The 17,162-nt window shown below is 41.7% G+C and overlaps 1 protein-coding gene across 4 annotated transcripts in view; it reads right to left on the reverse strand.

Moving 5' to 3' along the window:
* The window catches only part of ZCWPW1 (zinc finger CW-type and PWWP domain containing 1), a 38,479-nt gene extending 25,672 nt beyond the window's left edge, over nt 1–12,807 (reverse strand). For 2 of the 4 annotated variants that reach the window (XM_061590518.1, XM_061590516.1), the window contains exons 1-2: nt 12,585–12,807; nt 3,271–3,338 (exon numbers count right to left, since the gene is read on the reverse strand). In XM_061590518.1, the coding sequence (XP_061446502.1) occupies nt 3,271–3,295 (25 nt within the window). In that variant the 5' untranslated portion in view covers nt 3,296–3,338; nt 12,585–12,807. Of the gene's footprint in view, nt 1–3,270; nt 3,339–12,282; nt 12,338–12,584 lie in introns of those variants that run through there. The other 2 variants (XM_061590519.1, XM_061590517.1) reach the window with 2 other exon arrangements.
* Nucleotides 12,808–17,162: the final 4,355 nt, after the last annotated feature.

Below are 17,162 nucleotides of genomic sequence, written 5' to 3' on the forward strand. Positions count from 1 at the left end.
CTGGAAAGTGGCAAATGTAACGCCAATCTTCAAAAAGGGATCCAGAGGGGATCCCGGAAATTACAGGCCAGTTAGCTTAACTTCTGTCCCTGGAAAACTGGTAGAAAGTATTATTAAAGCTAGATTAACTAAGCACATAGAAGAACAAGCCTTGCTGAAGCAGAGCCAGCATGGCTTCTGCAAGGGAAAGTCCTGTCTCAGTAACCTATTAGAATTCTTTGAGAGTGTCAACAAGCATATAGATAGAGGTGATCCAGTGGACATAGTGTACTTAGACTTTCAAAAAGCGTTTGACAAGGTACCTCACCAAAGACTTCTGAGGAAGCTTAGCAGCCATGGAATAAGAGGAGAGGTCCTCTTGTGGATAAGGAATTGGTTAAGAAGCAGAAAGCAGAGAGTAGGAATAAACGGACAGTTCTCCCAATGGAGTGCTGTAGAAAGTGGAGTCCCTCAAGGATCAGTATTGGGACCTGTACTTTTCAACTTGTTCATTAATGACCTAGAATTAGGAGTGAGCAGTGAAGTGGCCAAGTTTGCTGACGACACTAAATTGTTCAGGGTTGTTAAAACAAAAAGGGATTGCGAAGAGCTCCAAAAAGACCTCTCCAAACTGAGTGAATGGGCAGAAAAATGGCAAATGCAATTCAATATAAACAAGTGTAAAATTATGCATATTGGAGCAAAAAATCTGAATTTCACATATACGCTCATGGGGTCTGAACTGGCGGTGACCGACCAGGAGAGAGACCTCGGGGTTGTAGTGGACAGCACGATGAAAATGTCGACCCAGTGTGCGGCAGCTGTGAAAAAGGCAAATTCCATGCTAGCGATAATTAGGAAAGGTATTGAAAATAAAACAGCCAATATCATAATGCTGTTGTATAAATCTATGGTGCGGCCGCATTTGGAATACTGTGTACAGTTCTGGTCGCCTCATCTCAAAAAGGATATTATAGAGTTGGAAAAGGTTCAGAAGAGGGCAACCAGAATGATCAAGGGGATGGAGCGACTCCCTTAGGAGGAAAGGTTGCAGCATTTGGGGCTTTTTAGTTTAGAGAAAAGGCGGGTCAGAGGAGACATGATAGAAGTGTATAAAATTATGCATGGCATTGAGAAAGTGGATAGAGAAAAGTTCTTCTCCCTCTCTCATAATACTAGAACTCGTGGACATTCAAAGAAGCTGAATGTTGGAAGATTCAGGACAGACAAAAGGAAGTACTTCTTTACTCAGCGTATAGTTAAACAATGGAATTTGCTCCCACAAGATGCAGTAATGGCCACCAGCTTGGACGGCTTTAAAAGAAGATTAGACAAATTCATGGAGGACAGGGCTATCAATGGCTACTAGCCGTGATGGCTGTGCTCTGCCACCCTAGTCAGAGGCAGCATGCTTCTGAAAACCAGTTGCCGGAAGCCTCAGGAGGGGAGAGTGTTCTTGCACTCGGGTCCTGCTTGCGGGCTTCCCCCAGGCACCTGGTTGGCCACTGTGAGAACAGGATGCTGGACTAGATGGGCCACTGGCCTGATCCAGCAGGCTCTTCTTATGTTCTTATGTTCTTATGATTCCCAGGTTTCTGTGGTGGCCAGGAGGGCTTTTGCACAGTTGACACTAGTGTGCCAACTGCACCCGTTCCTTGAACCGTCGGACATGGCCACAGTGACACATGCCTTAGTTACATCCCGCTTAGATTACTGTAACACGCTCTACATGGGGCTGCCTCTGAAGACTGTTCGGAAACTTCAGCTGGTTCAACGTGCTGCAGCCAGGTTGTTAACTGGGGCTGGTTACAGGGACCGTACAACTCCCCTGTTGAAAAAGCTCCACTGGTTGCCAGTCTGTTTCCGAACACAATTCAAAGTGCTGGTGATGACCTATAAAGCCCTACACGGCTTAGGTCCAGGCTATTTATCAGACCGTATCTCCCTGTATGAACCTGCTCGGGCCCTGAGATCTTCAGGAGAGGCCCTTCTCTCCATACCCACTTCCTCTCAAGTTCGACTGGTGGGGACGCGGGATACGGCCTTCTCGGTGGCGGCCCCTAGGCTGTGGAATTCTCTCCCTAGGGATATAGAATGACCACCTCCCTGCAGTCCTTCCGGTGTCAAGCAAAGACTTTCCTATTTCAACAAGCTTTTGCTACTGATGGATGCTAAAGTTAGGACTGCCGGGACCTGCACTGCTAATGCCAAATATCGTTATTTTAAATTGGCTTTGATCCTCTTTTAGCTATCAGTTTGAATGGGTTTCATATTAGATATAGTTTAATTCTATTTTAATGTAGTTTTTGTATGTTTTAATTATATGTGTTTTTATCTGGAAGCTGCCACAAGTTCCAGTGTTGGAAGGATGGCGGGATATAAATAAATAAATAAATAATAATACATGTCTACACTGACAAGCAGTGGCTCTCCAGGGTTGCAAGCACAGAGCCTTTACCAGCCTTACCTGGAGACGCCAGAGACCACACCTGGGACCGTTAGCACGAAAAGCAGATACTCTGCCACTGATCTACAGCCCTTCCCTACCACATCCTTTTCAAGCCTTCTAAAAATGGTTAATTAATTGTTAATGCTATATTTTATTTGGATTCTAGACTGAGTGCTTCTCTCTCCCCCGCTGCATTTGAGAACTGTAGCGTTCCCCCTCTCACTCAAACCTTGAGAATAATCCTTTTCAACCTCACTTTCCTGCTTTTGACAGGAGTAGAATTGACATTTGGGGGCAGAGGCTCTTGTCTAGAACATGAATTAAAAGACAAATTTAAATTGGAAAACACAGTCGTCTTCTCTCTAGTTCTGAAGTGCACATCAAGTGATGGTGGTGAGCAGTTATCTGCACGGAGTGCATATCTGGTGATGGTGGTGGTAGAGGCCCATATTACTCTGCACCACCACTCTTATACATGTCTTTTCCTACCCATCTAGAACCCCTGGGGAGGATTAAATGGAATTGTTGGTGCTGCTGCTGCTATTAATTACCTGCCCTGCGCATTACCAGAAGGTCCCACAGCAGGTCACAACAAAATACAGTATTAAAAACAGTTTAAAACAAATTACACTCACAACTTGAGAGGGTCCTAATATATATGTAGGAATTCCACAATTTAGGAATTTCTTTAAGAACTTAAAGAAGTGGTAGGGCTAAGCAGTTGGCTGGATTGCTCTTTGCAGCACTGTGTGGATCAGCCCCCACCCCAGGAAACACACCCACCACACTCATTCCAACATACTTCCTTTAAAATTAGTAAATTGAGCACGCAATGACCTTACCGCCTTTGTTGTTCTGACTTGTCATTATGTATCACCGTGTCTACTCTTGATGTCTGTTTTTTGTCCAACTTAAGGAAAGAGAGAGAAGGGGGAGGAAAAGAAAGTAATAAAAGTGCCTGTTTAACTGCTTCTCTTTTTTAAAAAAAGTTATGTTTACAAACATGTTTGCTATTTGCTATAAATACCTATGTTTTTTTCCTCTGCAAAAATATCGCTATTAATATCATTTTTAGAATATATTTTTTCATAGATCTTTCAAAAATATAGATTCTAAATGAAAAATCAACATTTATATCGATACTTTGAGAAAAATATAAATATTGATACTTTGAGAAAAATAGAAATATAAATATTTTTGAGGTGATTTTAAAAAAAATCCACTTTAGTCCCAAAAAACTGCTAGGAAAAAACCTGATCCACAAGGACAAAAAAAAGCAAAAAAAAAAAAAGGAAATCTGGTGTCAAATTCAAACTCTGCGAAATTCAAGCACATCCGTAGAGGTGACCATCTAAATAATATTGGAGGCAGCAAAACAAAACCACACCTTTTTGACACTGGGTTAGTTAATCTGGAATAACTACCACCCCTTTATAGGCATCTGGCTGGCCACTGTGCTTTGCATTAAGATTATTGTTAAGGCTTCATCACTGTTAAGATTATGCAATCAGGATTTAGTTGACTAACGGTCTCTTTCCATAAAAAAGGTGCCAGTCCTACCTCATTCCTGTCAAAAAGACTGGATGCCACAAGGCTGGGCTATAATTCAGCCATGCCTCTCTAAGAGTTTTGCCTGCTTTTGTGTTTGCAGACCTGATAGGCGCATGCTCAGGAAAGCAAAAAAACCCAAAGGGTTGCTTATCGGGTGGGCAGAAAATTCTAAAGATAAAAGAAAGGGATGTTGGCTATATTTATTTAATACAACCATAATCCCCTTTTTTCTTTTATTTTTAAATATTTAATAATCAAAGTGGATACAAACCTACAAGTACAATCTGTGCTGCTGTTTTGCACAGGAAACCTATTTCTTTGCAACAGTTACATGCACCAGACTGGCTTAGACATTTCTCCTATGAAATCTCATTTCAGCACTGTTGTACAGTTAGTTGTAGGGACTGTAACCTTTTATTATTTATTTATATATTCAATTTCTATCCCACCCTTCCTCTTGAAGGAGTCCAGGGTGGCAAATACATAAATAATAAATTATGTAACAACAAAAAAGTGCATTCTAAAAGCAGTCAAAACTTTAGCCAGTGATTTCAGGGTTGCCAGGAACAGTGCCTATCAGCCATCCAATGGACGGGTGAAAATGAACTGCCTTCAAGTCGATCCTGACTTACAGCTACCCTCTGAATAGGGATTTCATGGTAAGCAGTATTCCGAGGGGGTTTCCCATTGCCTCCCTCTGAGGCTAGTCCTCCCCAGCTGGCTAGGGCCTGCTCAGCTTGCCACAGCTGCACAAGCCAGCCCCTTCCTTGTCCGCAACTGCCAGCTGGGGGACAGCTGGCTCCTTGGGACTATGCAGCTTGCCCACGGCTGCACAGGTGGCAGGGCACATAACCCCTGAGCCACTCACTGTGTGTGGGATCTTTAGCTGGCCCTTGACACCCAGGAGACACGAGTGGGGATTTGAACTCAGACTCTGGACTCCCAGCCAGGCTCTCCTCCCCACTGGGCTATACCAGCTGTTAATAGATGGGTGAACAGGAATGTTTTTAAATTCTGCTTGAAAGTCAATAATGAGGGAGGCAGATGCACCTGATCAGGGAGGGCATTCCACAAATGGGGAACTACCACTGAAAAGGCCACGTCATGGTTCAACACCAACTGGGCAGCCCGCAGTGGCAGCACCATTAGCAGGCCTCGCATGCCAATCATAGGGTCCAAGATGGTTGATACTGGAGAAGGCGCTCTTTTAGGTTCTTGGGTCCCAAGCCATTTAGGGCTTTATATGCTACTACTAACACCTTGAAGAGGTCCCAGTAGCTCATTGGCGGCCAGCGCTGGGCTTTCAGGATCAGTGACACATGGTCACATCAGGCTGCCCTACTTACCAGCCTAGCATTCTTTTAGCAACATAGTGACAGTGCCCAGGTGTCCTTTGCTTTAAGAAGACCCCTGCTGCCACAGACCAAAGGCTTATTTAATCCAACATTCTGCTTACCAGAGTGGCCAACCAGGTGCCTCTTTGCTGCCTCTGAACCTGAAACTCTGGAGGGTTGTTCTTCATTTCAGAACACCATGACTCCATATCACATGATGAGCCTCTAGTTCAAATTCTGGTATGTCCAAATAAAGCAACCAGCTAAAGATGCCAACCAAAGGAAATAGCTGAGGACACTTTTGAGTGCTTTGGGGCTTCTTTGCCTTCCTAGCATTCACTGTGAGGTTTTCAAAAGCCAGTTTGTTTAAAAGCCAGTCTCTCATGGGATAGAGAGGAATGTGAAGATATGATCTCCAATACCAGCACTTGTATGGGGCTGAAACAAGGCTTTCTACACGGAAGATACGTCTATGTGAGAAATATAAATAAGGTTAACAGCTGTGCTTTCCCTCCCAGCGACACCAATAGGTGAAGTTGAGGGAATATAGACCTCAAGCAGCAGAATTCTCACAAAACCAACTATTTCTTCTGGAGAAAGCCACAAGTTAAAATGGTTTAACATTGATTTAGGCTTGTCATGTGGCCATAGAGTACATGTGGCCAGAGCTTAGAGGGGGCCATGGCCAGTAATTTCCAGGATGGCCACATAAGTGGCAGTTCCAGAATATGCTTTATCATATCCACCAGGTGTAATTTGAAACCCGCTATGTTCAAGAAAATGTTCAATACATGGAATTTGGCCATTACCTTAGACAGAGTTAAAACAGGATTGGAGATATTCATGGAGGATAAGGCTATCAGTGGCTACAAGTAATTATATATATATTCTGTCACCAGATTCAGAAGCACTATGGTAGGTTGCTGGGGGGAGGGGAAACAGTGGGAGACTGTGATGGCCTTCATTCTCTGCTTATGGCAATGGTTCTTAACCTCTTTTGGGTCATGAGCCCCTTTGAGAATCTAGAAAGCTATGGATAATTTTATTGCATTGGAAACTGATGTTTTTTGTGCCCAATTTATGGACCCCCTGAAGCCCATCTATGGACCCCCACAGGTTAAGAACTCCTGGTTTATGGGTTTCCCAGAGGCATCTGGTTAGTCACTGCTTGAAATAGGATGCTGAACTACATAGACCTTTGGTCTGATTCAGCATGGCTCTTCTTACTCAATTACATCCTTAAATCATAAGCAATCAAGTTATCCTTCCGTTATGAATTACAGACAAATTGTAAAGGCAACAGTTTTATTATATATGGTACAAGTCCAAATAACCTGCCTGTTAAAGTCAGAGAAAGATATATGAGCCATTTGGTTTCAGAACAATTGGAAACTTGTTTATATGGCTGTGTGTTTTCTCTCACAATGTTTAAAAAAACTTCCTACATGTTGATCCCAGCATTCAGTCACATATTTGGATTTGCTTAAAAGAGATTTCTATCCATTCATCGTTATCATAAATACGAGTTTGTGTTTATTTCCTTTCTGAATACTTGCTTTTCAAGAAAGTGTAATAGAGAGAGATGTTAGTTCAGTGTTGTTCTACAGAGCTCGAATTTCACCACAGCTGTGCCAACCAAATCCTTAAATCTTCATATTATAAGACATTGTAAATATATAAATAAATTCTACTCTCTTTAGATAAAATCTAAAAAAATGATCCTTCAAATGATGGAAGTAAAAAATGACAAATAAGTGAATACATCTGAAACCCTAAAATTTTTAGCCAATTATTTACTGCAATAGCCTTTTACAAGGATCTGAAGACGATTGCTAGTATATTCCTGAAAAGATGAGCCATAATCCATCCTAAAATTATCCAGTGCCCTTAAATCTATTCAGTTAAATGGGCGTAATTGTACTTAAGGATACACTTTTGTGGGAAGAAAATATCATTGAACTCAGTGCAGGACTTACTTCCAAGTTCTATATGGCATGTCTCTACTGGTTTTAACAATTACGTCGGCTGCTTTGGGGAAATCTAGAGCCAGGGAATTAAGTCAGCATGCTTTGGGCTACAATCTCTGCTGCACCCAAGAAACCCTTAAATATTCTGGGCATGATTCAGCACATTTATATCTCATAAATGTCTCCTGGGGACATGATCTGACCATGGTTAACCATGGCAACATCCAGGCTTGATTACTGCAATGTTTGTATGTGGGCCTCCCCTGCCAAGTGTCTGAACCTCTTCTTTCACTGTGAAAAGATCTTCACTTGCTTCTAGTTTGTTTCCAGGCTCTGTCCAAAGCACTCTTTCTGACCTTGAAAGAGAGGACCATGGGATCTATAGGATCAGATGAATCTGCCTGTTCCAACTGAGATCTGCTTGGAGGTTAGGCAGGCAGGGGTTAGGGTCTTTTTCTGAGGTGACATGTTCAGCTGGTGCCTTATTCTCTGCTTTTAGGCATCAGGCAGAGTCTGCCCTGTCCTCCTGTTAAATTATTATCAGTACAGTATCATCAGCATTTTGGATACTCTGTTATGCTGATGATACTGTATTGCTTATAATTTATCAGGAGGACAGGGCAGACTCTGCTGGACGGTGAAAAAAGTAGGTAAGAGAAAAATCAACTCCTTTGAAATGTGGTGTTGGAGGAGAGCTTTGCAGATATCATGAACTGTGAAAAAGACAAATAATTGGGTGTTAGAACAAATTAAACCAGAACTGTCACTAGAAGCTAAAATGATGAAACTGAGGTTATCATACTTTGGACACATCATGAGAAGGCATGATTCATTAGAAAAGACAATAATGCTGGGAAAAACAGAAGGGAGTAGAAAAAGAGGAAGGCCAAACAAGAGATGGATTGATTCCATAAAGGAAGCCACAGACCAGAACTTACAAGATCATAACAGGGTGGTTCATGACAGATGCTATTGCAGGTCACTGATTCATACAGTTGCCATAAGTCAAAATCGACTTGAAGGCACATAACACAAACCATCAGCATTGAAGTTCTCGACTTCCGGGAAGGGTTGCTTTGCCTGTGCTGCCTCTGAGTCGAGCTCTCGTCTCAGAAGAAGCTTTTTCAGCTTTAAAATCAGTCAAAACGTTCTTTTTGACTGGTAAAGATTTTCTCCTGGACAGGGAGAAACGCAGAGATTAACCACAAAGCCTGTTTTTGTGGGGAGGACTGGATTTCATTTATTTATGAGAGAAGGTTCAAACTGCAATGCCGGACGGACTTTCATCAAGCTCTAGCTGATTACAGCGACACGTTTATCTTTTCTTCAAAGAAAAACAGACTTTAACAGGCAGATAAGCATCCTTCTCTCTATTTTCTTTTTTCACTTGGTTTAAATTGTTGCAGCAAAAAAGAGATTTGTCAATGAATCAGCTGTGAAGAACTCCTGGGTGAGTTATGGCTTTTCTCTTTCACTCACGAAATTAAGGAGGAAAGAAATCGAAAAAGCTTATATTTGTTTTTATTGCAAAAAGCTGTCCTGGAGGTGCATTCTAAAGATACCAACGGAAGAGGGATTTCTATTTCGAGGAGGGGGAAAAATTATTATTATTTTTTAGTCTATTTCATTTTGATGAATCTGCTTGTTCATGACGCCACTAATTGTTTTGATGTTGGGAACTAAGTTTGTTTTGTATTCCTGAACACATAAAAGATAAGGCAGGCTGTATTGTCTACACTGATGTCAGCAAGCCTGTAATATTAACCCAATTGTGGCTGAAATAATTTTTGTTTCTGTGGTTTTAAGAATGACAACCAGGAAAGTGATTGAGACCATGGAAGAAATTATGTTTCAGAAAATAATGGGTGAGATTGAGATAACGAAACAAACCCTGAGACAGGGTAGACAGGAGATGAAAATTGAATTTAACAAAATGACGCAGGAGTTTAAAGAAATAGGAGATTCTGTGAGAGAGGTGTTTGATGAGATTAGAGATGAGAAAAGAAAAATTAAAGGGAAGCTACAAGCCCTGGAGATTGGAACAAATGTGAAATTGGAAAAAGATTTGGAGTTTATGGATGTTAGAAATAAAGTTTACTGTTTAGAATTCAACGTTGTCTCTGAAGAAATTAATGAAGATTTTGGTGGTAAAGTTATCAATGTCTTGGATAATTTTCTGGACTGGAATGATGTGATGGAGCTTGACATAGAAAAAATCTATGGAGTTGGCTACAGATATGTGACAGTGGAGAAACAAGAGATGAGCCAGTGCATTTTGTAAAAAAGAAGAACAGAGATATGACTTTGCAGCAATATTTCAGCAACATATTCAGAATTCTTGACTGGAATGATGTGATGGGGCTTGACATAGAAAAAAAATATGGAATTAACTACAAATATGTGACAATGGAAAAACTTTTAAGAGATGAGCCAGTGCATTTTGTAAAAAAAAAGAGCAGAGATGTGACTTTACAACAATATTTCAGCAACATATTCAGAATTGATGGCAAGGACATATTTGTGATGGGGGAAATTCCCATCAGACTCTTGTTATATGACTATGGCTATGACAGCAAGATCATCATGGGATACTGATAATGGATGAATGGATACTGAAACCACTGGATTTAACAGGACTATTGAAGATGGAAGATGGAATTAATATTGATAATGGAAGAATGGTTATGGAAATTATTGGACCTAACAGATTTGACGAGATGGATTAATCAATATGTTTATTTGGACTATGGCTATGACAACAAGATTATTATGGGATACTGATAATGGAAGAATGGCTATTGAAATTATTGGGCCTAACAGATTTGAATCAGATGGATTAAGCGACATGTTTATTTGGAGAAAAATTGAAAGATATATCTCTTAAGGAATTGAAACCTCTCTTTGACTTTTTGTGGAAAGAATAAAGTAATGTTTATGAGATTTGATGATTAATTAAGATAACTACTGGAGGAAAGTGATTTTATAATATAATTTTAGAGACAGGATTGTTATATATTGTAGACCTATAACTGATCTGCGACAAATCGGAAGTCAACATTTTATTTTATTGTTTAATTGTTTTTGTTTTGTTTTGTTTTTTGTCTTTGAAAATTTGAATAAAAATTAATGATAAAAAAAAGCATTGAAGTTCTCTTTGTTTGCTAAGAGATTTCTCTGTTGTTTTAGCTGATTGTGGATATTTATGGACATTTAGAACTTGTTTTAGTTGTGTTTATGTATATTTTACTTGCTCGTAAGACAAATTGTCTTTTATTATTACTGCTATTATTATTATTTACTGAATTTATATCCTGCTCTTCCTCCTGAAGGAGCCCAGGATGGCAAACATAAATAAAAAAAAATTAACAAGAAAAAAATATGAGAAGGTGGGATAAAGTAAAATGAAATAAAGAAAACATTTCAGTGGAAGAGATTTAATCATGAGCTGAACTTTCCCATGAAAATAAATGGAAATGAAAAAGTGTGAACTTTGGCAAGATAGTACTCCTCACAAAGGTTAAGCCAAATTCCTTTTTTGTTTTAAGTCACTATTTCATTGGCTTTGAGCACAATTTTGATATTTTTTCTTTTTTTGCTTCACATATGCAAGTCATCCCCAAAACATTCATATATACATCACTATATCAATTGGAACCCTGTTGAACTGGCAAGTAGGGAGGGAATGCCTTATAGGATAAAGATATAGAAAACTTCTGGTGTGCAAGAGTCAATTTATGAGGTAACCATTAATTATGGAACCAATATTCCCATTGAGCTGGAATCCCTCATGACATGAGCCTTTTCTTAAAGGCTTTGTTTTCCCATCTGCAGCACTGACAATTATTCCTGTTTCTGCTGCTTCCTATTTCTGGCTCACAAAAATATTTATATGGAAAGCGGGATTGGACCAAGATGGAGGTGTGAAAACTGGAGGGAGAAATATCAATAATTTAAGATATGCAGACGATACCATATTACTAGCAGAAACCAGTAATGATTTGAAATGAATGCTGATGAAAGTTAAAGAGGAAAGCACAAAAGCAGGACTACAGCTGAATGTCAAGAAGATTAAAGTAATGACAACAGAAGATTTATGTAACTTTACAGTTGACAAGGAGGACATTGAACTTGTCAAGGATTATCAATACCTCAGCACAGTCATTAACCAAAATGGAGACAATAGTCAAGAAATCAGAAGAATGCTAGGACTTGGGAGGGCAGCTGTGAGAGAACTAGAAAAGGTCCTCAAATGCAAAGATGTATCACTGAACACTAAAATCAGGATCATTCAGACCATGGTATTCCCGATCTCTATGTATGGATGTGAAAGTTGGACAGTGAAAAAAGCTCTTAAGAGAAAAATAAATTCATTTGAAATGTGGTGCTGGAGGAGAGCTTTGCAGGTATCATGAACTGTGAAAAAGACAAATAATTGGGTGTTAGAACAAATTAAACCAGAACTGTCACTAGCAGCTAAAATGATGAAACTGAGATTATCATACTTTGGACACATCATGAGAAGACCTGATTCACCAGAAAAGACCATAATGCTGAAGAAAACAGAAGGGAGTAAAAAAAGAGGAAGGCCAAACAAGAGATGGATTGATTCCCTAAAGGAAGCCAGACCTGAACTTGCAAGATCTGAACAGGGTGGTTCATGACAGATGCTATTGCAGGTCACTGATTCAGAGGGTCGCCATAAGTCAAAATCGACTTGGAGGCACATAACAACACCACCACAAAAGGTATCCAGGTGCCACTGGGGAGCGTTTCATGAGGTAAAATAAAATATGCTCGTGTTTGTTGTGCTTTATGTTGGCGATGTCAAAATCCTGGGGCCTTTTAACCGCATATACGTGCAGACGCTGAGGGCCTTGCCTTTTGTCATATATCTTTAATGAGAGAAAAAACAAGGGAGTCTTTTCTACAAGTCAGTACTCCAGTGACACAGGCTTTTGGTTGTTGCTTTTCTTAACTCAAACTGAAGCGCTTTTCTAATTACCTCCCAGAAATTCAAGGTCATTTACTGATGAAAGCCTTGCCTCTTTTCAGGTCGGAATTTTGCCGCTTGCCCCTCCCCTCTCTCCCTCGCGAGCGCGCCAAAAGAAACCTCCGTGGCGCGCACGCCTCACCCCACGTGAAAGCTGAACTGCGCACGCGCCCCTGCCCAATCCGGGTCTTTGCTCTGGGCGAGTTAGAAAATAAGAATGACTCCGCCCGCTCCGCGCATGCTCGGAAATGTCGGGGTTTCGTAATGTTAAGCATAGCGACGCCAGAGGGAATGCGCGCTTGGAGTTACGTTACCGAGAGGCAAGGTAGCTTGTTTTGCAGCAAAGCGTCTGCTGGACGGGGCCCGAGGCTTGTTCTGTCGTCTGTGCCGTTAAAGTTCTGCCACCGCTGTGCTGCATGCAGATACTTGGGAATAAACCCCATTAGCTGACCATGTCTAGGATGCACTGTCAGGTCCCGTTTGGGTGAGGCATGGCCTGAAACCGTAAATTGCAGTGCAAAGAAGGCTTGATTTAACACAGCCTCCAACAGGCCTTAGGTAGAATTGCCCACTACTTAATAACCAGCCCTTCCTGTTGTGGCTATAACTGTCTCGAAATACGATTGTTTGCATGCCTGCTTATTTTAGAAATGCATACTCTGCACTTTTAGCGCCGTAGTTCCAAGGGTTGCAAACATCATAACATTTTTTCAATTTTATTTTTAATTATGAATGTATTTTATTTATTTATTTATTGCATTTGTATACTGCCCCATAGCCGAAGCTCTCTGGGTGGTTTACAACAATTAAAAACATTAAAAACAAATATACAAATTTAAAAACACATTTTAAAAAAGCAATTTAAAAACACATACTAAAATGTCTGGGAGAAGAGGAAAGTCTTGACCTGGCACCGAAAAGATAACAGTGTTGGCGCCAGGCACACCTCGTCAAAGAGATCATTCCATAATTGTCCTGCTTTTCAATTATTTAGAAGAGACTTTTTCTGAAGTGGTCTACAGTGGCATACAAAATCACAAACAAGTAAACACCAGTTTAAAAATGAATATAAGAAATGAAAAAAGTGCAGCAACATTTCGTAAAGCACAATAAAAATAGTAGAAATCAGTTATAAAAAGCCTATTTTTCAGTTGGTACAGCTCGAGGATGTGGACAAGGTGCTTGGACAGGTGCGGGCGACCACTTCTGCTCTGGATCCTTGCCCCTCATGGCTAATAAAAGCTAGCAGGAATGGAACAGCTGGCTGGGCCAAGGAGGTGATTAATGCCTCTTTACGAGAGGGAGTGGTCCCACCCTGCCTGAAACAGGCGGTGGTGAGACCGCTCCTAAAAAAATCCTCCTTGGACCCTGATAATTTGGACAACTATAGGCCAGTAGCAAATGTCCCATTCCTGGGCAAGGTTCTAGAGCGTGTGGTCGCTCGCCAACTCCAGGCTCTCTTGGATGAAACTGATTATCTAGACCCATTTCAATCGGGCTTTCGGCCAGGGTTTGGTACAGAAACGGCCTTGGTCGCCCTGTATGATGACCTCTGTCGGGAGAAAGACAGAGGGAGTGTAACTCTGTTGGTTCTCCTTGATCTCTCAGCGGCATTTGATACCATCGACCATGGTATCCTTCTGGAGCGACTTACGGATTTAGGAGTGGGAGGCACTGCTTGGCGGTGGCTCTGCTCCTATCTCGGGAATCGTCTCCAGAAGGTGATGCTGGGGGAACATTACTCGAGTCCCTGGGTACTCCAATATGGGGTCCCGCAGGGTTCAGTTCTGTCCCCCATGCTTTTTAATATCTATATGAAGCCGCTGGGTGAGGTCATCAGGAGTTTTGGAGTGCGTTTCCAGCAATATGCTGATGATACGCAGCTCTACTACTCCTTTTCATCTTCGTCAGGTGAGGCTGTTGATGTACTAGACCGCTGCCTGGCCGCGATAATGGGCTGGATGAGAGCTAATAAACTGAAACTCAATCCTAACAAGACTGAGATGCTGTTGGTGGGAGGACCCTCTGCCCAGATGGTTGACGTTCGACCTGTCCTAGATGGGGTTACACTCCCCCTAAAGGAACAGGTACGTAGTTTGGGGGTCTTATTAGATCCGCTCCTGTCACTTGAGGCTCAGGTAGCCTCGGTGGCACGGAATGCATTCTACCAGCTCCGGCTGGTAGCCCAACTACGACCCTATCTGAGCAAGGAGCATCTTGCCTCAGTTATCCATGCTATGGTAACCTCTAGATTGGACTACTGTAATGCACTCTACGTGGGGCTACCTCTGAAGACGGTTCGGAAACTTCAGCTAGTGCAAAATGCTGCGGCCAGAGTTCTCACTGGGACAAAGAAATTTGACCATATAACACCTGTCCTGGCGCAGCTGCACTGGCTACCGATATGTTTCCGGGCCAGATTCAAAGTGTTGGTTCTTACCTATAAAGCCCTAAACGGCATTGGACCGCAATACCTGATGGAGCGCCTCTCTCGCTATGTACCTACCCGTTCACTACGCTCGACGTCGAAGGCCCTTCTCTGGGTCCCAACCCATAAAGAGGCCCGGAGATCAACAACTAGACCTAGGGCCTTCTCGGTGGTGGCCCCCGAACTATGGAATGCCCTCCCAGACGAGATACGCCTGGCGCCTTCTCTGTTATCTTTTCGGCGCCAGGTAAAAACTTACCTTTTCGCCCAGGCTTTTTAAATTTTGTAAATTTTTAAATATTTTAATTTAACATTCTAAACTTAATATGATCTTAATTTATAAATCTCAATGGCAATTTTATTAATGTTTTATAATTGTACTATATATATATATTTTTTTCCACACTTGCTCATATTTTAATTGTGATTTTATTTGTTGTACACCGCCCTGAGAGCTTTCTGCTATAGGGCGGTCTAGAAATGTAATTAAATAAATAAATAAATATTGGAAAAGTTATACTTTGGACACATAATGAGAAGACATAATTCATTAGAAAAGATAATAATGCTGGGAAAAACAGAAGGGAGTAGAAAAAGAGGAAGGCCAAACAAGAGATGGATTGATTCCATCAAGGAAGCCACAGACCTGAACTTACAAGATCTGAGCAGGGTGGTTCATGGCAGATGCTGTTGGAGGTCGCTGATTCATAGGGTTGCCATAAGTCGTAGTCGACTCGAAGGCACATAACAACAAACTTGAAAAATAATACAAGTTTCAAAAAAGCACATAGCAGGCAATAAGTAACATTAATAGCATTAGGGCAGTAGGAAGCATCAAGTCATAGTGACAGAATAAGAATTAAATTACATTTGGGCACAACACCAGTGAAACTGGGGAAGAGAGATGCTACAGCAGCCTTCGCCAACATGGTGCCCTCCAGATGTTATGAACAATAACTCCCATCAGCCCCAGCCACCGCCGAGGAGTGAAGGGGATGCCCATCAAATTTGCAAATGACACAAAACCAGAAGGGGTAGCAAATACTCAAAAGACTGAAACAAAGATGATCTTGACACAATGGAGGACTGGGACAGAACTAATGAAATGAATTCCAACAGAGATAAATGTCTAGTTGTGCATTTAGGTAGGTGCTCAAATATAGGGCAGGTAGCAGTGCAATGCAGTGGCTAAAAATCCAACTGCATAAGCACATAAGAACCTTGCAGCTGGATCATGCCGGGGGGGGGCATGCTCTCACAGTAGCCAAAGTGATGCCCCAATGGAAGCCCAAAAGCAGCATCTGAGCCCAGCAGTGTGCTTCCTGCTTGTATTCAGAGGCAATACTGCCTGCAGCAGTTCTAGTCTGAGGTTCATGTGGCCACACATCATGAGGAGGAACAGCATTGGATGAGTCTACTTTGCTTAGACCACACCGGAAGTGCCGTGGCCATTGCAGTTTATGAAGAATGTTGACACAATGGGGTGTGTCACAGGAGGGTGACAAAGAAGAGGAGGGGCCTGGAGACCAAACCCTATGGTTGAAGGAGTTGGCTATGCTTAGCCTGCAGAAGAAGAAGAAGAAGATTTAATTTGTGTGTCGCCTATCTGGCAGATAGCCACTCTAGAAGAGATTACTAAGACATTATGTGAAAGCTGTCTTTTAATATATGAATGGCTATCACAATTGTATTGTTTTGGTATTGATAGGTTTGCTGCCCTGGGCTCCTTTGGAGGAAGGTGCGGGATATAAATCCAATAATAAATAAATAAATAGTACAGAAAATAGAACAAATTTCTTTTCTGTCGCTCCAGGGAGTTCAAACTACAAGAAATGGGGATTTATTTATTTATTAGATTTATGTCCTGCCCTTCCTCCCGGTAGGAGCCCAGGGTGGCATTTAGACAAAACCCCAGGAAGGTCTTCCAGACATAATGAGCTGTTCAACAGTGCAACAGACTCCTTCAGAAGGTGGGAGATTCTCTTCCTTTAGAAGCTTCCAAGCAGAGGCCTGGGTGCCCCTTATCAGAGGTGTGGGAGCAGCGACTTCCTGTGTCAGCAGTGGGTTTTTATTTATTTATTATTAAATTTGTTAGTCACCCATCTGGCTGGTTGTCCAGCCACTCTGGGCAACATACAAAATAAAACGTACAAATACATTAAAACATTAAAAATCTCAATAATAATAATAAAACCTAACCCACCCCAAAAGCCTGCCTGAAGAGCCAGGTTTTCAAGGCCCGGCGGAAGCTCATCATAGAGGGGGCATGACAGAGATCATTTGGGAGGGAGTTCCACAGGGTGGGGGCCACAATTGAAAAAGCCCTCTCACTAGTCCTCACCAGTCTGGCTGTTGGATTAGTTGACCTTTGTGTGGGATGCCTTCCAAGTCCTATCATTTTAGGTAGCAGGTACTGGAAAAGAAACCTTTCTCTGCTTGAGACCTTGAAGAGTAACGCTGAGCT

This window comes from Rhineura floridana, chromosome 11, assembly GCF_030035675.1.
Source record: "Rhineura floridana isolate rRhiFlo1 chromosome 11, rRhiFlo1.hap2, whole genome shotgun sequence".
NCBI lineage: Eukaryota > Metazoa > Chordata > Lepidosauria > Squamata > Rhineuridae > Rhineura > Rhineura floridana.